This window comes from Salmo salar, chromosome 06 (genome assembly GCF_965601325.2).
Source record: "Salmo salar chromosome 06, fSalSal1, whole genome shotgun sequence".
In the NCBI taxonomy this organism is placed as follows: domain Eukaryota; kingdom Metazoa; phylum Chordata; class Actinopteri; order Salmoniformes; family Salmonidae; genus Salmo; species Salmo salar.
In genome coordinates, this window is record NC_138296.1 from 55,731,794 (window position 1) to 55,756,819 (window position 25,026).

At 43.8% G+C, this 25,026-nt stretch overlaps 1 protein-coding gene across 1 annotated transcript in view; it reads left to right on the forward strand.

Annotated features, from left to right (window-relative positions):
- Positions 1-25,026, forward strand: part of LOC106607558 (glutamate receptor ionotropic, kainate 2) — a 234,682-nt gene that overhangs the window by 175,417 nt on the left and 34,239 nt on the right. Inside the window, exons 10-15 of the mRNA XM_014204602.3 lie at positions 5,339-5,458; positions 5,856-5,942; positions 6,775-6,998; positions 14,223-14,341; positions 18,874-19,091; positions 19,571-19,796. Coding sequence (XP_014060077.1) covers positions 5,339-5,458; positions 5,856-5,942; positions 6,775-6,998; positions 14,223-14,341; positions 18,874-19,091; positions 19,571-19,796 — 994 coding nt within the window. The remainder of the gene's footprint in view (positions 1-5,338; positions 5,459-5,855; positions 5,943-6,774; positions 6,999-14,222; positions 14,342-18,873; positions 19,092-19,570; positions 19,797-25,026) is intronic.

The window sequence follows — 25,026 nt, forward strand, 5'->3', positions numbered from 1 at the left end:
GGGCACCCCGTAGTGCCGGAAGACGGGTGAATAGGGCCTCCGCGGTCTGTAGGGCCGTAGGAAGACCGGGCAAAGGGAGCAGACGGCAGGACTTCGAGAACCGATCCACAACAACCAGGATCGTGGTGTTCCCCTGAGACGGCGGGAGATCCGTGAGGAAATCCACCGAGAGGTGAGACCAAGGTCGTTGTGGAACGGGGAGGGGCTGTAGTTTCCCTCGCGGCAGGTGCCTAGGAGCCTTGCACTGGGCGCACACCGAACAGGAAGAGACATAATGACGAACATCCTCAACCAAGATGGGCCACCAGTACCTCCCCTTCAGGCCCCGCACTGTCCGTTCCACCCCAGGATGACCCGAGGAGGGTAGAGTGTGGGACCATCGGATCAGGCGATCGCGAACACCAAGCGGAACGTATTTCAGACCCACGGGACATTGAGGTGGAGTGGGTTCTGACTGGCCCGCCCGCTCGATGTCCGCATCCACCTCCCATACCACCGGTGCCACCAGACAGGAGGCGGGGAGTATGGGAGTAGGATTGATGGTCCGCTCCTCGGTGTCGTAGAGATGCAACAGTGCGTCAGCCTTTCCGGTTCCGGGAACCTGGAATGTACGAGAGGGTAAATTGAAACCTCGTAAAGAACATGGCCCACCTGGCTTGATGAGGATTAAGTCTCCTCGCTGCCCGGATATACTCCAGATTACGGTGGTCGGTCCAGATGAGAAAAGGGTGACGTGCCCCCTCAAGCCAATGTCTCCACGCCGTCAAAGCCTTGACCACTGCTAACAGCTCCCGGTCCCCCACATCATAGTTGCGCTCCGCCGGGCTCAGCCTCTTAGAAAATAATGCACAGGGGCGAAGCTTCGGAGGAGCGCCCGAACGCTGCGACAGCACTGCTCCTACCCCAGCCTCGGACGCGTCTACCACCACTATGAATGGCAAAGAATTGTCCGGATGTGCCAGCACAGGAGCGTTGGTAAACAGAACCTTCAGATGATGGAAGGCTCTGTCCGCCTCTGCCGACCACCGTAGCCGCACCGGACCCCCCTTCATCAGGGAGGTAATGGGAGCCGCCACCTGGCCAAAACCCCGGATAAACCTCCGGTAATAATTGGCGAACCCCAAGAACCGCTGCACCTCCTTCACAGTGGTTGGGGTTGGCCAATTACGCACTGCCGTAACGCGGTCACATTCCATCACCACCCCCGAGGTGGAAATGCGATATCCCAGAAAAGAGACGGCTCATTTGGAGAACTCACATTTCTCAGCCTTGACGTATAGGTTATGCTCCAGCAGCCGCCCAAGCACTTTACGCACCAGAGACACATGCTCGGTGCGTGTGGTGGAGTAGATCAGGATGTCATCGATGTACACCACCACACCCTGCCCGAGCATGTCCCTAAGGACCTCGTCCACAAAGGATTGGAAGACGGCGGGAGCATTTTTTAACCCATACGGCATGACGAGGTACTCATAATGGCCCGATGTGGTACTAAATGCGGTTTTCCACTCGTCTCCATCTCGGATACGCACCAGGTTATACGCGCTCCTGAGATCTAATTTTGTGAAGAAGCGCGCCCCGTGAAATGACTCCACTGCCATAGCAATGAGAGGTAGTGTCACGATTCCCACCGACGGTGGCGCCCCCTCCTGCTCGGGTGGCGCTCGGCGGTCGTCGTCACCGGCATATTAGCTGCCACCAATTCCCTTTTGCTTTTCCCTTTTTTTATTTTGTGACACCTGTGGTCAATTAGCCATTAGAGGGGCTATTTAGTTTAGCTGGCCCGCTCCTGTTCGTGCGGGATTAATGATTGTTTCTTGTCAGACGGCTTATGTTCGTGTCGACGTTGTTGGACGCCGTATTAATTTTCTCCCCTGTGTGTGGGAACATTTGTTTTTTGTGTGAGTGTATATTAAAAACACCACTACCCTGTGTTCGCTGCTTCCTGCGCCTCATTCCTCCTCCACGATTACCAAGCCGTAACAGGTAGCGGGTAACTTAAACCCACTGTGATAGCATTTAGACCTCTATAGTCAATGCACGGGCGCAGACCTTCCTCCTTCTTCTTCACAAAAAAGAAGCTTGAGGAGACGGGTGACTTAGATGGCCGAATGTATCCCTGTCTCAAGGACTCAGCGACGTATGTCTCCATAGCCGCTGTCTCCTCCTGAGACAGAGGATACACGTGACTCCTAGGAAGGGCCGCATCGGCCTGGAGGTTTATCGCACAATCCCCTCGTCGATGGGGGGGTAATTGAGTCGCCTTCGTCTTACTGAAGGCGATAGCCAAATCGGCATATTCTGAGGGAATGCGCACGGTGGAGACTTGGTCTGGACTTTCCACCGTGGTTGCACCGATGGAAACTCCTATGCACCTACCTGAGCACTCCCTCGACCACCCCTTAAGAGCCCTCTGCCTCCACGAAATCTGAGGGTTGTGAGTGGCTAGCCAGGGGATTCCCAGTACCACCGGAAACGCCGGGGAGTCAATGAGGAATAAGCTGATACGTTCCTCATGGCCCCCCCACGTCATCATAACCAGTGGCACAGTGACCTCCCCCACTTGGCCGGACCCTAGCGGTCGACTATCTAGGGCGTGCACAGGGAAGGGGTGGTCCAGCTGAACCAGGGGAATCCCTAACTTCTTAGCTAACCCACAGTCCATAAAACTCCCAGCTGCACCTGAATCGACTAGTGCCTTATACTGGAAGTGAAGGAAAAATCTGAAAAACAAACTGAGGTGTACATGTGGTCGACAGGGGGCTCTGGGTGTGGCTGGTGCTGACTCACCTGGGGGGTCTCCCAGCAATTTAATGGGTATTTACCAACATTTCGGCATCACTGTACCTTCCTCAGGGTAATGTCTTGAATACTTGAACCAGGTTATTGTAGACACACAGTGCAATTAGTGTAACCAATGACAGTAGTGAGGGGTGTGTCATAATGATTAAGTGAATTAAAATTAATTAGTGAAACTGTTAAAAAATAGTATATGGCATATTAAATATATTAGGCTATTGTTATCATATAGAAACATATTGTACATCATATTTGCGTCAACATACATTATTGTTTCATTCAATTTCACATAATAATTTCGTATTTCATTTTTGTTACATGTAATCTTTTGGTTCAACCTTAATATATAATGAACATCAACAGGGGGAACATGTTAGGTATGCGCTAATAAGATGTAAAAATTATTTTTCAATTTATATGACTTGTTCATATAGGAAAATGTGGTCATAAGAAGGGCCTGAGATCAAAGTCAATATTCAGACCACTATGGGTCAATGTTTTTTGAGAGGATATCCAGTAAGCCTCCCTTTGTAGTAGTAGGATCTTGATGTTACCTCCTCTCCCCCAAATGTAATGCATGCATATAGGCCTACTGAAGCTCTGATTAGCTATGGCGCACCAGTCTGAGTCCAGTCCTGGACAAGACTGATATGTTTTTATTAGGTTTTATTTACTGCAGTGTCTATAAATTGTCCAAACGCACAACCACTTTCCTACTCTATATTGCTATAGAATCTTCACCAATGCTTTACTTTCGTCATCCCCAAACTTTTTATGAAAATGTGAAAATGACCATATCTAAGTGCTTGCTTGTCAGACAATGTAAAAAAAAAAAAAAAAGTCAAATTCTTACTGGGGGTGTACAGTAAATTTGGAAAGTATTCAGACCCCTTGACTTCTTCCACATTTTGTTACGTTACAGCCGTATTCTAAAATTGATTGAATCGTTTTTTTCCCTCATCAATCTACACACAATACCCCATACTGACAAAGCAAAAACAGGTATTTAGACATTATTGCAAATGTATTAAAATGAAAAAATGAAATATAACATTTACAAAAGTATTCACTCTTTACTCAGTACTTTGTTGAAGCTCCTTTGGCAGAAATTACAGCCTTGAGTCTTCTTGTGTATGACGCTACAAGCTTGGCACACCTGTATTTGGGGAGTTTCTCCCATTCTTCTCTGCAAATCCTCTCAAGATCTGTCAGGTTGGATGGGGAGCGTCGCTGCATTGCTATTTTCAGGTCTCTCCAGAGATGTTTGATCGGGTTCAAGTCCGCGCTCTGGCTGGGCCACTCAAGGACATTCAGAGACTTGTCACGAAGCAACATGTACGTTGTCTTGGCTGTGTGCTTAGGGTCATTGTCCTGTTGGAAGGTGAACCTTCGCCCCAGTATGAGGTCCTGAGTGCTCTGGAGCAGGTTTTCATCAAGGATCTCTCTGTACTTTGCTCTGTTCATCTTTCCCTCAATCCTGACTAGTCTCCCCGTGCCTGCCACTGAAAAACATCCCCACAGCATGATGCTGCCACCACCATGCTTCGCCGTTAGGATGGCCCCAGATTTCCTCCAGACATGACACTTGGCATTCAGGCCAAGGAGTTCAATCTTGGTTTTATCAGACCAGAGAATCTTGATTCTCATGGTCTGAGAGTCCTTTAGGTGCCTTTTGGCAAACTCCAAGCTGTCTGGTGCCTTTTACTGAGGAGTGGCTTCCGTCTGGCAACTCTACAATCATTGCCTCATTGGTGAAGTGCTGCAGAGATGGTTGTCCTTCTGGAAGGTTCTTCGATATCCACAGAGGCAATCTGGAGCTCTGTCAGAGTGACCATCGGGCTCTTGGTCACCTCCCTGACCAATGCCCTTCTCCCCCGATTGCACAGTTTGGCCAGCTCTAGGAAGAATCTTGGTGGTTCCAAACTTCCATTTAAGAATGATGGAGGCCACTGTGTTCTTGGGGTCCTTCAATGCTGCAGACATGGTGCCCTTCCCCAGATCTGTGCCTTGACACAATCCTTTTTAATAAGGCTGAAGCGTAACAAAATGTGGAAAAAGGGAAGGGGTCTGAATACAGATTTGAATATAATTTCAGGTTTCTAAAACGCTGTCAGTTCCACTTTAACCGCTAGGCTACCTGCTGCCCCATAGCTGGAGTATGATGTTTGTTTTTCTCTGCTCTCTTTTGACATCATTCTCTTTCTTGTCCTTTTTTGCCACTCTTTGTTGCCGTCCTGCTCTGCTTTATGATCTGTGTTTTCTCATTCCTACCTCTACCTCTCTATCGCCTCCTACCGCCTCCCTTTGTCTTTACCCCCTTCATTTGCCTCTCCCTCCTTTCTTCTTCTCCTTCTATCATTCTCCTTGGTCTTTTCTCATCCCCCTCTCTCTACTCATACCCCCTCCCTTTGCCTCTTCCTCCTTTCCACCTGTCTCTCTCTGCCTCTCTCCCCTTTTCCACCCTCTCCCTCCTTTCTTTCTCCTTCCTCTTTCACTCTACCTTCTCCCCATCCCTCCCACCCCCATCTTTCCTTAACAGGTGGAGCCCTATGTGATGTTCAAGAAGTCCGACAAGCCGCTGTACGGAAACGACCGCTTCGAGGGCTATTGCATTGACCTGCTCCGCGAGCTCTCTGGGATCCTGGGCTTTCACTATGAGGTGAGTGGCTTTCCATATGGCTCAGTTGCTAGAGCATGGGGCTTGCAATGCCAGGGTTGTGGGTTTGATCTCCATGGGGGAACAGTATGAAAATGAATACACATACTACTACACGTGTCTACTGAATGGCATATATTATTTTTGTTGTTGTTACTTTTATAATTAATAGCTTCCCTGTGGCTCAGTTGGTAAAGCATGGTGTCTGCAACACCAGGGTTGTGGGTTCGATTCCCACGGGGGGCCACGGGGGGCCAGTACAAAAAAGAGAAAAAAAAAGAAATGCATGAAATGAAATGTATGCATTCACTACTGTAAGTCGCTCTGGATAAGAGCGTCTGCTAAATGACTAAAATATAAAATGTAAATGTAATATCACTGTTATTATTATTATTATTAGGTGCGCCTGGTGGAGGACGGCAAGTATGGGGCGCTGGAGGAGAGCACGGGCCAGTGGAATGGCATGGTCAGGGAGCTCATGGACCACGTGAGTGGAGGAGTGTACTGTCATGGTTCCCATCTTGGTTATTGGTGTGTCGCTGTGGTGATGAACATACGGTTTGGCAGATAATGGATACAATGGAGAATGGGCTTTGAATAGGTCCAGAGGTTTTGACTTTATAGGGTCTGTTTGGGTCTACAGTGCACCAATTATAATAAGGATGCTTTTTAGTCCTTTGACTTCCCAGTTCCCACCAAGTCTTGCACATTTCTCATATTGCATATTTATTTAGCGAGGTAAGTCATTGAGAACAAGTTTTAAATTTAAGCAATATGGCCAGAGCGCGTTGTGCCTGGATACACCCCTTAGCTGTGGCACAGTATGTTAGTCATATACCACAAACTCCCTTATTGCTATTACAAACTGGTTACCAACATAAACAGAACAGTAAACAAGTAATTTTGTGACATACCCGTGGTATATTGTCTGATGTACCACGACTTTCAGCCAATCAGCATCCAGGACCTAACTAATTTACAATAACAACCTAGTTTAAATGACTTCACTGATTTTCCCTTGTCCTTCTAGGATCTTCAACACATTCTCAGTGACTGGTCAAAGTGTTGACAGAGAGGAGATCCTATATCTGATTCTTGCAAGCCCCAGTTTCTACTGTGATACCACAGCCCCTGATTGGATCGACTATCTCCACCCCAGAATCTAGGTCCAAATTGTATTGGTTCTAATTTGATACCATATCCCCTAATTGGTGGACTAAACCCACCTCCCAATGTATGTCCTAATTTGATTGGTTTTGATGTGATACCACTGCTTCTGATTGGTGGACTCCAATTCCTTCCCCGATCTCTGTCCACAGAAAGCAGACCTAGTGGTGGCTCCTTTGGCCATTACCTATGTGAGGGAGAAGGTCATCGACTTCTCCAAGCCCTTCATGACCCTGGGGATAAGTATCCTCTACCGCAAGCCCAATGGAACCAACCCGGGTGTCTTTTCCTTCCTCAACCCCCTCTCAACCGATATCTGGATGTATATTCTGCTGGCTTACTTGGGTGTCAGTTGTGTGCTGTTTGTCATAGCCAGGTAACATGCATCCCTCACCGCTCGCTTACACAAACCAGACAGTGGCTTTTCTCTCCGTCTTACGATACTAGTACAAGCCCAGAGTGTGAAGTTATTCTACCTGTGAGACAAACTCTGTGCCCCACAGGAAAGCTTTGACAGTGTGTGAATTAAGTCTGGCTGACTGAGGCAGCACATATGCCCTTAAGCTCATGTAAAGCTATCTTATGTAAAGTACTGTGGACATGCCCTGGCTTAACCCCAGACTGAGGGAAATATGAAACAATCGAGTGAGGTAGAGCTAAAGCACTGTATAAGTAACCTATGGCCTTGCCCGGCCTTTGGTTATATATTGGTTTGTTCAGTGTTAGGAGCTGAGTACAGTGTGTTTATACGGCTATTATAAGTAGAGTAAGACTTATTTTTCTGGTTGCAAAAAATACATCTTGTAATCTGACATTTCTGCATCCATAAAACCAGTTTACAACAACAATATGACACCATTATGACATCCCATGCTCAATGTTACCCGCTTTTTGGTAGAATTCCCCTGGAGCCTTTACTAATCCTATGTAGAAAAGTGTTCATTAACCCCGAACTCTGGGGTGCCAGCTGTTGATTGTTATTTGGTTTGACCCCAAGAGTTTTGTGGTTAATATACATTTTCCAAATGTTACTGGCCTTTTGATCACCTGAAAGGAAGGCAACAACTGTCACCTAAGTTGGTTCAGAATATGCACTTATTTTATTGTCATCTTTATCAAAGGTATGTTGGGTAAGTTTCTCTATATTTTCAATGTCGCCTTTACATGGTTTTAAGTTTACACAGTAAACGCAGTAAAATTAACTCAGATATAGCTGCAACATTGTCTGCGTACAAGCATGTTTGTGTGTCAACATTATGTGTGTATGAAAGTGTGCTTATTATAACAGATTCACTTATTGTAACAAACTTCCTTAACCACACTCTAGTGATGAATAACCTTGCTTGAAACATGATGTCTTAGAGGCTTTAGCTCAGCAGGCTTAAACAGTGCTATGGCAATTAAGGAAACCTGGGTTTATCAGATAACTATTCCTCTCTCTCCTCCATATGGGTGTTGATGTGCAATAGCTCTAAGCCTGATGTACTGATTTCTGCCCAGGCGTCAACTTGCTCTCTCATAATTGTAGTATTGACCTACAAACAGATTGATTGGTTAAGTTCCTATATGTGAAGGATATTGTTTTCTTTAATCCCTTACAAATAGAGTCGGTAGTGTAGCCATAGATGGAGATATGTCAGTAGTAAAGCAGTAAACTTCAGATCTCTAAGGATTTAAAAGCTCATTCCACCCACATCTGAAGGGCTAAAAGGAAGTATTTTCCTATAATCGCCAGAATTCAAATTTTTCATATTAAAAAACTGTTTCCTCCAACATTTTGTTATTTCTTTGCTCTTTCTTTATTCACTCAGAGGGTGTTCTCAATCACAGAACACATACGTACACAGTCGCAAAATATATCACAGAAAACTTGGACAATGCATGTGACATTCACAATAAGGCCCCTGTCATTACATGTAAACATGTAATTGCTCCTCATGCCAGCTTACACACTAGATAAGTATATATCACAGTGTCACCTCAGGCTCTCTCGTCTCGCACACACACACTGTCTCCTTGTAACCGCTGGCGACCGTGCGCCTGCCGCACAATGTCCCCCACACACACACACACACTATATCTCTCTCTCTCTCTTACACACCTCTCCTCAGATGCCCTGAGACAAGTAAAGAAACCAATCTATAAAGCTGGCTAGAGTAATTTAATCCAGCAGACAGATGATAGGAGGGTGCCTGTTGGGTTATTGTGACCCTGGATAGGAGAGGATGATGAGAGAAGAGGAGGAGAAGAGGCAGAGGAATCCTTTTGTTATTCTGTGTGGAACTCGGCATGTCCCCTGTGTGTGTGTGTGTGTGTGTGTGTGTGTGTGTGTGTGTGTGTGTGTGTGTGTGTGTGTGTGTGTGTGTGTGTGTGTGTGTGTGTGTGTGTGTGTGTGTGTGTGTGTGAGTGTATTTGTGTCAAATCAAATCAAACTTTATTTGTCACATGTGCCGAATACAACAAGTGTAGACCTTACCTTGAAATGCTTACTTATAAGCCCTTAACCAACAGTGCAGTTTAAGAAGAGTTAAGAAAAATATTTACAAAAAAAAACTAAAGTAAAAAAGAAATAATAATACAAAGTAACACAATAAAATAACAACAACAAGGCTATATACAGGGGACACCGGTACCGAGTCAGTGTGCGGGGATACAGGTTAGTTGAGGTAATTTGGACATGTAGGTAGTGGTGAAGTGACTATGGGGGGGGGGGGGGGTCAATGTAAATAGTCCGGTAGCCATTTGATTGATTATTCAGCAGTTTTATGGCTTGGGGGTAGACGCTGTTAAGGAGCCTTTTGGTCCTAGACTTGGCGCTCCAGTACCGCTTGCCATGCGGTAGCAGAGAAAACAATCTATGATTTGGGTGACTGGAGTCTTTGACAATTCTATGGGCTTTCCTCTGACACCGCCTATTATATAGGTCCTGGATGGCAGGAAGCTTGGCCCCAGTGATGTACTGGGCCATACGGACAACCCTCTGTAGCGCCTTATGGTCAGATGCTGAGCAGTTGCCATACCAGACAGTGATGCAACCAGTCAGGATGCTCTCGATGGTGCAGCTGTAGAACTTTTAGAGGATCTGGGGACCCATGCCAAATCTTTTCAGTCTCCTGAGGGGAAAAGGTTTTGTCGTGCCCTCTTCACAACTGGCATGGTGTGTTTGGACCATGATAGTTCTTTGGTGATGTGGACACCAAGGAAATTGAAACTCTCGACTCGCTGGACTACAGCCCCGTCGATGTTAATGGAGGCCTGTTCGGCCCGGCTTTTTCTGTAGTCCACGATCAGCTCCTTTGTCTTGCTCACATTGAGGGAGAGGTTGTTGTCCTGGTACCACACTGCAAGTTCTCTGACCTCCTCTATAGGCTGTCTCATCATTGTCAGTGATCAGGCATACCACTGTTGTGTTGTCAGCAAACTTAATGATGGTGTTGGAGTCATGTTTGGCTACGCAGTCTTGGGTGAACAGGGAGTACAGGAGGGGACTAAGTACACACCCCTGAGGGGCCCCAGTGTTGAGGATCAGCGTGGCAGACGTGTTGTTGCCTACCCTTACCACCTGGGGGCAGCCCGTCAGGAAGTCCAGGATCCAGTTGCAGAGGGAGGTGTTTAGTCCCAGGGTCCTTAGCTTAGTGATGAGCTTCGTGGGAACTATGGTTTTGAACGCTGAGCTGTAGTCAATGAACAGCATTCTCACATAGGTGTTCATTTTGTCCAGGTGGGAAAGGGCAGTGTGGAGTGTGATTGAGATGATGTCATCTGTGGATCTGTTGGGGTGGTATGCAAATTGGAGTGGGTCTAGGGTATCCAGGATGCTGCTGTTGATGTGAGCCATGACCAGCCCTTCAAAGCACTTCACGGCTACAGATGTGAGTGCTACAGGGAGGTAGTCATTTAGGTATTTTACCTTCGCTTCCTTGGGCTCAGGGACTATGGTGGTCTGCTTGAAACATGTAGGTATTACAGACTCGGCCAGGGAGAGGTTGAACATGTCAGTGAAGACCCTTGTCAGTTGCTTTGAGTACATGTCCTGGGAGTCCGTCTGGCCCTGCGGCTTTGTGAATGTTGACCTGTTTAAAGGTCTTGCTCACATCGGCTACCGAGAGCATTATCACACAGTCATCCAGAACAGCTGGTGCTCCCATACATGCTTCAGTGTTGCTTGCTTCGAAGCGAGTATAAAAGGCATTTAGCTTGTCTGGTAGGCTTGTGTCACTGGGCAGCTTGCGTCACTGGGTTTCCCTTTGTAGTCTGTATTAGTTTTCAAGCCCTGTCACATCCGACGAGCGTCAGAGCCGGTGTAGTAGGATTCAATCTTAATCCTGTATTGACTCTTTGCCTGTTTGATGGTTCATCTGAGAGCATAGCGTGATTTCTTATTAGCGTCCGGATTAGTCTCCCGCTCCTTGAAAGCGGCAGCTCTAGCCTTTAGCTCGATGCAGATGTTGCCTGTAATCCATGGCTTCTGGTTGGAATATGTACGTACGGTCACTGTGGGGACGACGTCGTCGATGCAAAAAATGTAAAATAAAGACACACCCCTCGTATTACTAGACGTAGCTTCTTCTCTGTTCTGCCGGTGCATAGAATATCCCGCCAGCTCTATATTACCCATGTCGTCATTCAGTCACGACTTAGTGAAACATAAAATAATACTGTTTTTAATGTTCTATTGGTTGGATAATCGTAATCGTAGGTCAATATTTTCCAATGATTACATGTTAGCGAGTAGAACGGATGGCAGTGGGAATTTACTCGCTCGCCTACGGATTCTCAGAAGGCAGCCTGATCTGCGTCCTCTTTTCCTCCATCTTTTCTTTACGCCAATGACCGGGATTTGGGCCTGTTCCTTGGAAAGCAGTATATCCTTCTCGTCAGACTCGTTAAAGGAAAAAGCTTCTTCCAGTTTGTGGTGAGTAATCGCTGTTCTGATGTCCAGAATTATTTTTGGTCATAAGCGACGGTAACAGCAACATTATGTACAAAATAAGTAAAAAAATAATTTACAAACAATGCAAAACAACTAACAAAATAGCACAGTTGGTTAGGATCATGTAAAACGTCAGGAATTCCTCTTCGGTGCCATCTTAACTTTGTGTGTGTGTGCAGTGACCTTACGCTCCCGTGTTGGACACTTCTGTGTGCAGAACAAGACCCAGGGAAATGCAGGGTCGGAACACAGACCGAAAGGTCACACAGAGAAACGTCACGCACACAATCGGTTCCTTTCACACACACAGTTTCACACTGTCACACAATTTCACATAACACACAGCACTACAGGGGACATTGAGCGGCGCACGGTCTCTGGCGTTTACAAGTCGACAGAGCTCATTGACATTCCGGCCAATCAGGTGGCCAAGGAAGTATTAAAGCGTGACATCACAGCCATGTCCAGAGAAATGATTCCCATGTGGAGTGTATATGGAGCAGCAGTAAAGAAAAGGCTAAATTATTCACATCCCAAAAGGCATCCTATTCCCTCTACAGTGCACTACTTTTGAACATAAAGCTCTGGTCAGAAGTTGTGCACTATTTAGGGAACAGGGTACGGTTTGGAATGCATCCACGTAGCAAACTCTTTTTTAAATAAATAGTCCATAAATGGCCCGCAATTCATAATCTTTGTGGAATAAACTTTTCTTTATACAGAGAACCATAAACACTTAGCGAAGTAATTCTGATTACAGTTTACAATGTATGCTAATCAGGGATGTAGTGGTAAACACAAAGGTTGGTAAATGCTCAACAACATTAATCCAAACAACACTAACTTGGTGTAATAGGTGCATAAAAAACTATTTTTTACATGCATTTAACCTCCATTACTTCGCTGATCCTATTCACGGAAGCAAACAGCATAGCTTAGTATATATCAATGTCAAACATCATACTACTAGGAATCTCCATACTACTAGGAATTTATTTAGGAATTTATTCTGAAACAATGAGCAGGACATTAAACCTGGGCTGTGTTCCAATCTCTATACTATCATACCACTTAGAGTACATTCATTTTAGTGGTATTATGGAGATTGGAACAAAGCCCTGATGTTTTTTTTCAAACCCCCAGCCCCATGGGTGTCTATAGCTCTCTGTATGTTTGATGTTGTGTAGGTGACGATTGCCACAATCACGTTTAAGGTAAGACCCAGGTGCAGACAGTGTCGAAATAACAAAAGTTTATTATTAGAACAGGGGCAGGCAAAAGGACAGGTCAAGGGCAGGCAGAGGTCAGTAATCCAGATAGGTGGGCAAAGGTACAGGACAGCAGGCAGGGTCAGGTCAGGCAGAGGTCAGTAATCCAGATAGGTGGGGCAAAGGTACAGGACGGCAGGCAGGATCAGGGCAGGCAGGCAGGAATGGTCAAAACCAGGAAACAAGAAAACAGGAACTATAAGGAATACCTGGGATAGGATTAAGTAATCCTTCTAAACCCCCCCCCCAAAAAAAAAGATATAGATGTACTATTGTAAAGTGGTTGTTCCACTGGATATCATAAGGTGAATGCACCAATTTGTAAGTCGCTCTCGATAAGAGCGTCTGCTAAATGACGTAAATGTAAATGTAAATATCAAAGACAGGAGCAAGGGGAAAAAAAACGCTGGTAGGCTTGACGAACAAAACGAACTGTCAACAAACAAACAGAGAACACCGGTATAAATACACAGGGGTTATTGGGGAAGATGGGCGACACCTGGAGGGGGGTGGAGACAGTCACCCTATTCGCATCTGCCAAAGAATTATACAAATATGAGCCGGGTGCTCTGCTCTTCCCTCCACTCCTCTAGCACAAACTCAATCAGGTTCTGATGCTTAATGCTAACCCAATTGCCCACTACTAATGTGACTCCACTCTCACTTAAGATAATAAATTAGGAATATCCCTGGTCGCCCTTAGGGGGCAGAGAATCAAGGAGGGAGAGAGGGAGGGAAGCAGTGATGGGGAGGAAAAGGGGAGAGGGTGAATCAGGCAATGGAGGGGGAGCAGGATTAGACATGCACAAGGAAGTCTATGGATGGAAGAAGGCATATTGGCTGAATTAGGGAGGGGTGATGGGGTCTCAAAGCACCAGGGGGAATCAGAAAGGATCCTCCAGTCGATAAATCTCAATGAGCTCCATAGATGATCAGGGATGGGGACATTATCTCCAGTGACAATGTTATTACACTCCATCGATTGGGCCTCTCACAACAAACTGAAAGCATTTGAATACGTCAATATGTTGGAGGAAAGGGTAAATGATTTGTGTCTGGTGTCGAGAGGAGCGAGGGACCCAAAGGGCATAGTAAAGGATCATAGGAGCTTCTATTGTTTTGGTCGCCTTACAATAACACGATTTTCACATCATGTTTTTGTCTGTTTAGGGAAGCTCGAACGTTGTTTGTTTTTTAATGTAAAGGTATTGTGTGTGATATATTGGACACAGGAGAGATTGTCGAGGAGATGGGGTGTGTGTCAAAAGCAGTCGGCCGGATTTGAACCCATGCCAACACCGACGGATGTGTGCTGTAGGCACAAACCACTAGACCATCCTGGCCATGAATGTTATTTTGTTTGACTGATCTTAGTGTCTGTGTGCTCTCTCCACCACAGGTTTAGCCCGTACGAGTGGTACAACCCCCATCCGTGCAACCCAGACTCGGACGTGGTGGAAAACAATTTTACGTTGCTCAATAGTTTCTGGTTCGGCATCGGGGCTCTCATGCAGCAAGGTAGTTGCCTCAGCCTGCTGGTGCTGTGGCTATCTCCGTGTCCCACTCTCTCTGGGGTCCAAGGTTTTAGGCCAGGCTCCGGGCGACACAGGGGCCTCTGGGTGTGTGCTGCATGGTGGTAAAAAAAGAGTCATGAAGCATTTTTAATAGGGCTTAGAAAGGGTTTATGAAGGCACCATTTAACCTTAAAAGTTGTAGTTAGGTTAAAGTGGGAACAAGAATAATGTTGCTACCTCGTTTTCTGATCAAAATGAATGTACAGAGGAAGCTGGAGAGGAAAATATACTGAACATAAAAATAAACGCAACATGTAAAGTGTTGGTCCCATGTTTCGTGAGCTGAAATAAAAGATCCCAGAAATGTTCCATATGCACAAAAAGCTTATTTCTCTCAAATGTTGTGCTCAAATTTGTTTATATCCCTGTTGGTGAGCATTTATCCTATCCCAAGAAAATCCTTCTACCTAACAGGTATGGCATATCAAAAAGCTTAAACAGCATGATCATTACACAGGTGCACCTTGTGCTAGTGACAATAAAAAGGCCACTTTAAAATGTGCAGTATTGTTACACAGCAAAATGCCACATATATCTCAAGTTTTGTGGAAGCCTGCAATTGGCATGCTGACTGCAGGAATGTCCACCACAGCTGTTGCCAGAGAATGTAATGTTAATTTCTTTACCATAGGCTGCCTCCAACATTGTTTTAGAGAATTTGTCAGTACATCCAACTGACCTCACAACTGCAGACCACATGTAACCACACCAGCCCAGCACCTCCACATCCGGCTTCTTCACCTGCGGGATCTTCTGAGACCATCCACCCGGACATCTGATGAATCTGTGGGTGTGCAAAACTGAAGAATTTCTGCACAAACTGTCAGAAACCGTATCAGGGAAGCTCATCTGTGTGCTTGTCTTCCTCACTAGGGTCTTGACTGCAGTTCAGCGTTGTAACCGACTTCAGTGGGAAGATGCTCACCTTCGATGGCCACTGGCACGCTGGAGAAGTGTGCTCTTCACGGATGAATCTCAATTTCAACTGTACCGGGCAGATGACATGGCGTCTTGTTAGCGAGTGATGTGCTGTTGTCAACATTGTGAAGAGAGTGCCCCATGGTAGCAGTGGGGTTATGGTATGGGCAGGCATAAGCTACGGACAATGCACACAATTGCTTTTTATCGATGGCAATTTGAATGCACAGAGATATCGTGACGAGGTCCTGAGGCTCGTTGTCGTGCCATTCATCGACCGCCATCACCTCATGTTTCAGCATGATAATGTATGGCCCCATGTCGCAAGGATCTGTACACAATTCCTGGAAGCTGAAAATGTCCCAGTTCTTTCCGGACCAGACATTTCACCCATTGAGCATGTTTGGGTTGCCCTGGATCGACGTGTATGACAGGGTGTTCCGGTTCCCGCCAACATCCAGAAACTTCGCACAGCCATTGAAGAGGAGTGGGACAACATTCCACAGGCCACAATCAACAGCCTGATCAACTCTATGTGAAGGAGATGTGTCACGCTTTATAAGGAAAATGGTGATCACACCAGATACTGACTAGTTTTCTGATCCATGTCTCTACCTTTCTTTTAAGGTATCTGTGACCAACAGATTCATACCTGTATTCCCAGTAATGTAAAATCCATAGATTAGGGACTAATGAATTTATTTCAATTGACTGATTTCCTTATATGAGCTGTAACTCAGTCAAATCTTTGACATTTGGGCATGTTGCGTTTACATAATTGCTCAGTGTATATTATTTCAAATTATTATTATTTGACATATTTTGTGCTAAGTTATTGTTATAGTGAAGGTGTCTCCTTTAGTGTTATTGCAACTGAATGAACATACAAGTTATAGTCCTTATTGGAGTAGTAACTTTGTGTAGCGACTGTGACAGCCATTTACATTCAGATTGGTTCCTCTATTCTTGAAAGATAATTGCAGAGAAATTCAGTTACTATACAGTTGAAGTCAGAAGTTTACATACACTTAGGTTGGAGTCATTAAATCTTGTTTTTCAACCACTCCACAAATTTCTTGTTAACAAACTATAGTTTTGGCAAGTCGGGTAGGACATCTACTTTGTGCATGACACAAGTCATTTTTCCAACAATTGTTTACAGACACATTATTTCACTTATAATTCACTGCATCACAATTCCAGTGGGTCAGAAGTTTATATATACTAAGTTGACTGTGCCTTTAAACAGCTTGGAAAATTCCAGAAAATGATGTCATGGCATTAGAAGCTTCTGATAGGCTAATTGACATACTTTGAGTCAATTGGAGGTGTACCTGTGGATGTATTTCAAGGCCTACCTTCAAACTCAGTGCATCTTTGCTTGACATCATGGGAAAATCAAAGTAAATCATCCAAGACCTCAGAATAAAAATTGTAGACCTCCACAAATCTGGTTCTCATCCTTGGGCGCAATTTCCAAACGCCTGGACGTACCACATTCATCTGTGCAAACAATAGTATGCAAGTATAAACACCACGGGACCACGCAGCCATCATACTGCTCAGGAAGGAGACGCGTTCTGTCTCCTAGAGATGAATGTACTTTGGTGCGAAAAGTGCAAATCAATCCCAGAATAACAGCAAAGGACCTTGTGAAGATGCTGGAGGAAACTGGTACAAAAGTATCTATAGCCACAGTAAAACGAGTCCTATATCGACATAACCTTAAAGGCCGCTCAGCAAGGAAGAGGCCACTGCTCCAAAACCGCCATAAAAAAGCCAGACTACAGTTTGCGACTGCACATGGGGACAAAGATCGCACTTTTTGGAGAAATATCCTCTGGTCTGATGAAACAAAAATAGAACTGTTTGGCCATAATGACCATCGTTATGTTTGGAGGAAAAAGGGGGAGGCTTGCAAGCCGAAGAACACCATACCAACCGTGAAACACGGGGATGGCAGCATCATGTTGTGGGGGTGCTTTGCTGCAGGAGGGACTAGTGCACTTCACAAAATAGATGGCATCATGAGGTATGAAAATGATGTGGATATATTGAAGCAACATCTCAAGACATCAGTTAGGAAGTTAAAACTTGGTCGCAAATGGGTCTTCCAAATGGACAATGATTCCAAGCACACTTCCAAAGTTGTGGCAAAATTTATTAAGGACAAGAAAGTCAAGGTATTGGAGTGGCCATCACAAAGCCCTGACTTCAATCCCATAGAAAATTTGGGATGGAACTGAAAAAGTGTGTGCGAGCAAGGAGGCCTACAAACCTGACTCAGTTACACCAGCTCTGTCAGGAGGAATGGGCCAAAATTCACCCAACTTATTGTGGGAAGCTTGTGGAAGGCTACCCGAAATGTTTGATCCAATTTAAACAATTTAAATGCAATGCTACAAAATACTAATTGAATGTATGTAATACTTCTGACCCACTGGGAATAGGATGAAAGAAATAAAAGCTGAAATAAATAATTCTCTACTATTATTCTGACATTTCACATTATTAAAATAAAGTGGTGATCCTAACTGACCTAAAACAGGGATTTTTACTAGGATTAAATGTCAATAATTGTGAAAAACCGAGTTTAAATATATTTGGCTAAGGTGTATGTATGTAAACTTCCGACTTCAACTGTATATAGATTAAATGGGGTTGCATTGCAAACCTCCCACCACTATAAAACAATTATAATAATTGGTGTGTAACAGATACCCTTTCCATATGACTGAGCAGAGTCTGTGCTGGCCTGGTTCTGCATCCACCCTAGTTGCTGTAACCATGCTGATGATAAGGACAAAGTGAAAGTAAAATATCAAAACATGTTTGGGTAAGTGTGAAAAGGAGAATGACGAACCAGTGAACGAACTAGCCTTTAGGTATAACTTATCTCTTACCAACTAGCCATGCTGCACTTATTCAACAAGAACAGCTTCATGTCAGGTGCCACTACCCAGAGTCCTCTCCCATTGCCCGCAACAAATTGCCCATAGAGTAGTGGGACGTGGGGTCAGGATGTGAGGTTACCTTGGATACATGACAGTCAGACCCAACCAAGTTGTCAGTTTCCACTAAAGTTTTTGTTGTGAAATGTAAATGTGTAACTTTAAAGAAGTGAATGATTTGTGTTGATGGACGGTAAGTTAAATGAGTATACCTTTAGGACCAGTTTCCTGGACCCAGATGAATCCTATTTTAAGGGCTAAAACGCTCTGTCAATGGATATTCACCATTCAACATGCTTTTTAGTCGAGGAGTAGGCTTAATCTGGGTCCATGAAACCAACCACCTACTGTCCAACTCCCAATACATAATGGAGAGGCTTAAGTACAACACATAGCAACCTTTCTTGCTAATCAACGGACAGTCCCAGTGGCCTGGATTGAAGTCCCACTCAGGATACCCCGGATGATCCACAGAGCACAATATAACCCCTCACTAAGTCCTTTGTGGATGCTGCCTATGTCGACATCTTCTCCATACACCCTTGCTGTAACTTCTGGAATTCTATGTCTCCAATCCTTACACCCCTATCCTCCCCTCCATACCCAGGCTCAGAGCTCATGCCTAAGGCCCTGTCCACCCGGATCGTGGGGGGCATCTGGTGGTTCTTCACCCTCATTATCATCTCCTCCTACACGGCCAACCTGGCTGCCTTCCTCACCGTGGAGCGCATGGAGTCACCCATCGACTCAGTCGATGACCTGGCCAAACAGACCAAGATCCTGTACGGAGTGGTGGAGGACGGATCTACAATGACCTTTTTCAAGGTAGCTAGCTAACCATTGGGCTCACTGCGATAAGTGGTCTTCTGCGGTGTTGTAGTTGTGGGTATCACTCAAATAGCAATCTGCTGTATGGAAAGACCGCAAGAAAATATAATAAACCCCTCAGTTCAAGGTACTAAAAAAGTATTGGCCATGTACTCTTATAATCTCCACCGGGCACAGCCAAAAGAGGACTGGCCACCCCTCTGAGCCTGGTTCCTCTTTAGGGTTCTTCCTAAGTTCCTTCCTTTCTAGGGAGTTTTTCCTAGCCACTGTGCTTCTACATCTGCATTGCTTGCTCTTTTGGGTTTTAGGCTGAGTATAAGCACTTTGTGACATCTGCTGATGTAAAAATTGCTTTATAAATCAATTTTATTGATTGATTGACACTGGAAAGGCCAGTGCTATATGAACCAAATCAATTCTTATTAGAAGAGGTGGATTTCATTAATCTTCCTTTTCTTCCTCCGTTGGTTTGACAGAAGACGAAGATCTCCACTTACGACAAGATGTGGGAGTTCATGAAGAGCCGGCGAACGTCTGTGATTGTGAAAAACATAGACACGGGCATCCAGCGCGTGCTCACCTCCGACTACGCTTTCCTCATGGAGTCCACAACCATTGAGTTTGTCACCCAGCGCAACTGCAACCTTACCCAGATAGGGGGCCTCATCGACTCCAAGGCCTACGGAGTGGGAACACCCATGGGTAACGCATATTGTCCTTATAGTCTATAATAGTCTATATCGCACACATCGCTTTTATCACCTATATCGCTAAAATTGTCCACACCCTTCATATCTCCTATATCACCCATAACTCCTATATCACCCATATCTCCTATATTGCCCATTTTGACCATATCACCGACATCGCCCATCAGCCATGTCACGTTCTATCTGTCAATGACCATGTATATCAGGGCAAGCAGATAAAGGTTGGAGTTTGGAGGGTTGAGACAGATATGGCTAATGTACTGTATGCATACTTGAAAGGGTAGAAGAATGAAGTGTTATGACTGAGTTTGGGAGGTAAGGGTTAAAGTGAAGGGGAAATGGACAATAATATTTATAGGAATTCTACACAGAATCTAGTATTTCCCCACACGTTAAGACAATTGTACGGATTGACATTTGAAAATACCATGCCTGACATAGATAGCTACAGGATCACAATTCAGTTTTTTCTCTGGCATTTCAGTTGGTATGTGTAAACACTGTTCCACTTGACACATACAGTGCATCATAATACACCAGACATACCCAGCCTTTTGTGTTGGGGCAACATTTTTGCCTGGCATATAAAGATTATGTACCACAGAGAAGGTTCTGGGTCCGTATTCCTGGAGCATCTCAGAGTATGATTGCTGATCTAAGATCAGTTTTAACTTTTGGATAATAATGAACAAGATCACATGGAAAGGGGTACCAAATTCTAGATCAGCTCTCCTACTCTCAGTCGCTTTATACGTACGGCCCATAATGTACAGTGCCTTCGGAAAGTATTCAGACCCCTTGACTTTTTCCACATTTTGTTACGTTCCTGGCTTATTCTAAAATTGATTAAATATTTATTTTTTTCTCAGCAATCTACACACAATACCCCATAATGACAAAGCGAAAACAGTTTTGCAGAAATGTTGAAAATTACTGAAAATTCCTGCACAGCCAGAAGAGGACTGGCCACCCCTCATAGCCTGGTTCCTCTCTAGGTTTCTTCCTAGGTTCTGGCCTTTCTAGGAAGTTTTTCCTAGCCACCGTGCTTCTACACCTGCATTGCTTGCTGTTTGGGGTTTTAGGCTGGGTTTCTGTACAGCACTTTGTGACATCATCTGATGTAAGAAGGGCTTTAGAAATAAATTTGATTTGATAACAAAATGTGGAAAAAATCAAAGGGTTTGAATACTTTCCGAAGGCCCTGGTGGGAAAGCTGTTGCTAGTGTTTTCTAATCCCAGTGTCACTGGGGTTATTGTGTTCATGATGAGGCCGCAGAGACCACTGCTACCCCTGGGGTTCGATCCCAGGCTGTGTCACAGCCAGCCCTGACTGGGAGCCGCATAGGGCGATGCACAATTGGCCCAGCGCCATCTGGGTTAGGAGAGGGTTTGGCCAGAGGGCTTTCCTTGGCTCATCGCGCTCTATCGACTCCTTGTGGCGGGCCGGGTGCCTGCAAGCTGTCGTCAGTCAAACGATTTTTATTTCGACACATTGGTGCGACTATCTTCCAGGTTAAGCGAGCAGTGTATTATGAAGCAGCGTGGCTTGATGGGTCATGTTTTGGAGGACACGTATCTCGACCTTCACCTCTCCCGAGCCCGTTGCAGCGATGCGAAAAATTGGGTAAAATTACAAAATAATCATTTAAAAAAGGAATTCCATCACACACATTGCTAAATTATCTCCTATTGCATGCCTGATGTGACGTGTTTTTTCTTCTAAATATCTATTAATAAAAGTTAAATATTAGCTTTTATAAGTGAAATATTAGCAATTGTCTGAAGCCGAAAAAGACAGGAAATTCAAAAGCTCATTTGACCTAACATGCTTTCATCTTTAGCAGTTTGAACTACTGCTAAAGTACTGTAGCTTTACTGATCTACTATACTTCAACAGATGTACTCACATTGGATGGGTTGATTAGGATTCAAACCTTCTCTCAAACAGCCTAATACATGCTTTTAGAGTAGGTTTACCCCAATAATCTACTTGGTAATATAAACATATTTCAATCCCATTCCACTCATTTAAACATTATGGGGACCTTTTCCCAGACAGAGATTAAGCCTAGTTCTGGATAAAAAATCAAGATTAATGGAAAATCTAAATTATTTAGGGTCCAAGACTAGGTGTAATCTGTGTCTGCAAAACCACTCCTTAACCCTACATTTGACCAAGCCTTATCCATAAGGTGACTGAGACAAGGTAGTTGACAGCATTTGTACATACAGTATTTTGAAGCTATACATGGTTTAGGTTCCTGTTATAAACAATGGAGTAATGCAACCTTATATTTTGGGTTATGATAGCGTAAGACAGTTGCGCTGTGCACTTGAAACATTTATAAGTTATAGTATTTAAAGGGTAAATTTGTAATTGCTTAATATATATTTTTATTTTACAATTATTTACACACACCCATTGATTCTTTAAGAATATAACTTATATAATAAATGCCTCATGAGATTAGTCCAATTGTCATATCCCATCAGAACAATGTAATTAGAAACCAACACTGTTTAGCCTCGGAATATGGTTAAAATGTTAATTTTGTATCCATAGAGCTATCGATGAATTTGAAAGTGGTTACATTATTATTATTTCTCCACCACCAATTATTTCGCTTTTTACCAAACAGTGGTGGGGTGTTGGCTTTGTTGTTGTTTGAACTGCAGATTGAACCAATGGGTATATCAAGATTAGGAATGTTGAACAGAATCCCAGATGGCAGATTGCGTGTCTTACATTAACAAAAACATGTTTACATTAACTGGTACATTAATGGTGTAAACCTACTCTAAGAGTATGTATTAAGCTGTTTGAGAGAAGGTTGAATCCTAATCAACCCGTTCAATGTACTTCAACCCGTTGAAGTAAAGCTTCAGTACTCTAGCAGTAGTCAAGCTGCTTATAATGAAAGCCTTGTTAGTACATAGTTCAAATTAGCTTTTGAATTGCCTGTCTTTTTTTCGACTTCAAACAAAAGCTAATATTTCACTTAAAACATTGTTTTTTGTATTCATTTGCAGGGTTTTTTCCCAGAAGGTCTGATAATAGTCCTGCCACCAAACATTATTACTATGCATTATAACTATTTGAAGTTGCAGTGGCATTAAATACTTAAGTAAAAATACTTCAAATCAAAGTTTATTTGTCACGTGCGCCAAATACAACATATGTAGACCTTAGTGAAATGCTTACTTACAAGCCCTTAACCAACAGTGCAGTTTTTAAGTAAAAAAAAGGTATTAGGTAACAATAGATAAGTAAAGAAATTTTAGAAAACAGTAAAATGACAGTGAAAATAACAGTAGTGAGGCTGTATACAGGTGGTAACGGTACAGAGTCAATGTGCGAGTGCACCGGTTAGTCGGGCTATTTGAGGTATTATGTACATGTACGATTAGTAAGGCTAGGCTTCCCGCTAGCGGGACAACTTCTGGTGAAACTGGAGGGTGCGCAATTCAAATAAATAATCATACAAATTATGGATATTAAACATTTATGTACACACAAGTGTCTTATATCGGTTAAAAGCTTAAAGTCTTGTTAAAACCTCTTCAGCGTCTGATCCCGTTAGCGGGATCAAAATCCAGCGAAAAATCATATCGCCAATTAGCATTAAAAAAAAATCATAATTAAAAAAAAAAAAAATAATATATATATTTTTTTTTTATAGATACACCTCTCCTGAATCGACCCACGTCGTCCGATTTCAAAAAGGTTTTACAGGAAAAGCAAATCATTACATTATATTAGATGAGTCCATCGTAAAAAGCAGCTTCATAGCCATTTTCCGACCAACCACTTGCATCACATATAATCAAAAAACAGCTAAATGCAGCACTAACCTTTTACAAACTTCATCAGATGGCACCCCTAGGACATCATGTTATACAATGCATGCATTCTTTTGTTCAATAAAGGTCATATTTATATATAAAAACAGCATTTTACATCTCTGTCTGACGTTGACTACATAATTTCCCCTCAAAAGCGTCCCGGTAAACAATGCTACATTTCCCTAAATTACTATACTATAACGATTTTTTAAATGTATATTGTCAATCTAACATTTATAGATGAATATCTCTTGAGAACACCCGTCATACCAGATTTTAAATTAACTTTACTGGGTAATCACACTTTGCGATAAAAGGAGATGCGATACTCAGAAAATTAGCTAATATACAGAGCTCGGCGCCATCTTGGAAAGAATCTCATGTCACATCTTATCTTCTATAATATTGTCAATAATCGCCTACCTTTAGTTGTCTTCATCAGAAAGCATCCCAGGTCCACAACAGATGTATTTTCGGTCAAAAAGTCCATACTTCACGTTCCATTAGCCTGATGTTGGTAGCGCGTCCTATGGCTCTCTCCAAGCGCAGCTCTGAAGTTCATAATAAATGCAATGCTCGCGCATGTAGGTTCGTTCAAACATGTCAAACGTTGTATAAAATAAATCTTCAGGGCCTCTAACACCAAGAGAGCCAATAAGATTCGAGGGGGATGATGTCATGGCCTTTAAAACCGTATCCAAAGGTGGGGGCAGACATGGCCGCCGGCGTCATAATGGTGATGGCCCATCCCCTGTGACCAATTTCAAACTCGTGTCATTCACTGAGTTTTGACTCTATAAGGCTCAAACCACTGTGAAAGGACTGGCGACATCTAGTGGAAGCAATAGGAAGTGCTCACTGAACCATGGTTAACGGTGTGATTAATAAGGAAAGATGAGAAGTCAAGTCCACAATTCAGAATTCCACTTCCTGTTTCAATCGGTCTCGGGGTTTTGACTGCCATTTGAGTTCTGTTATACTCACAGACACCATTCAAACAGTTTTAGAAACTTTAGAGTGTTTTCTATCCATATATAATAAGTATATGCATGCCCTATCTTCTGAGTTTGATTAGTAGGCCGTTGAAAATGGGAACGATTTTTTTTCAAAATGCGCTGTGGCGCCCCCTATCCTACGGTATCCTCAAGAGACTGCACTGTCTGATTTACAGTAGGCTTTACAGCGAAAGCATGCCATGCAATTGTTTGATGACGGCGCCCCACCGGCAGAGGTTTCATAAATTCACAAATAGCGATTAAATATTCACTTACTTTTTGAAAATCTTCCTCTGATTTGTCATCCAAAGGGTCCCAGCTACAACATGTAGTGTCATTTTGTTAGATAAAATTAATCTTTATATCCCAAAAAGTCTGTTTAGT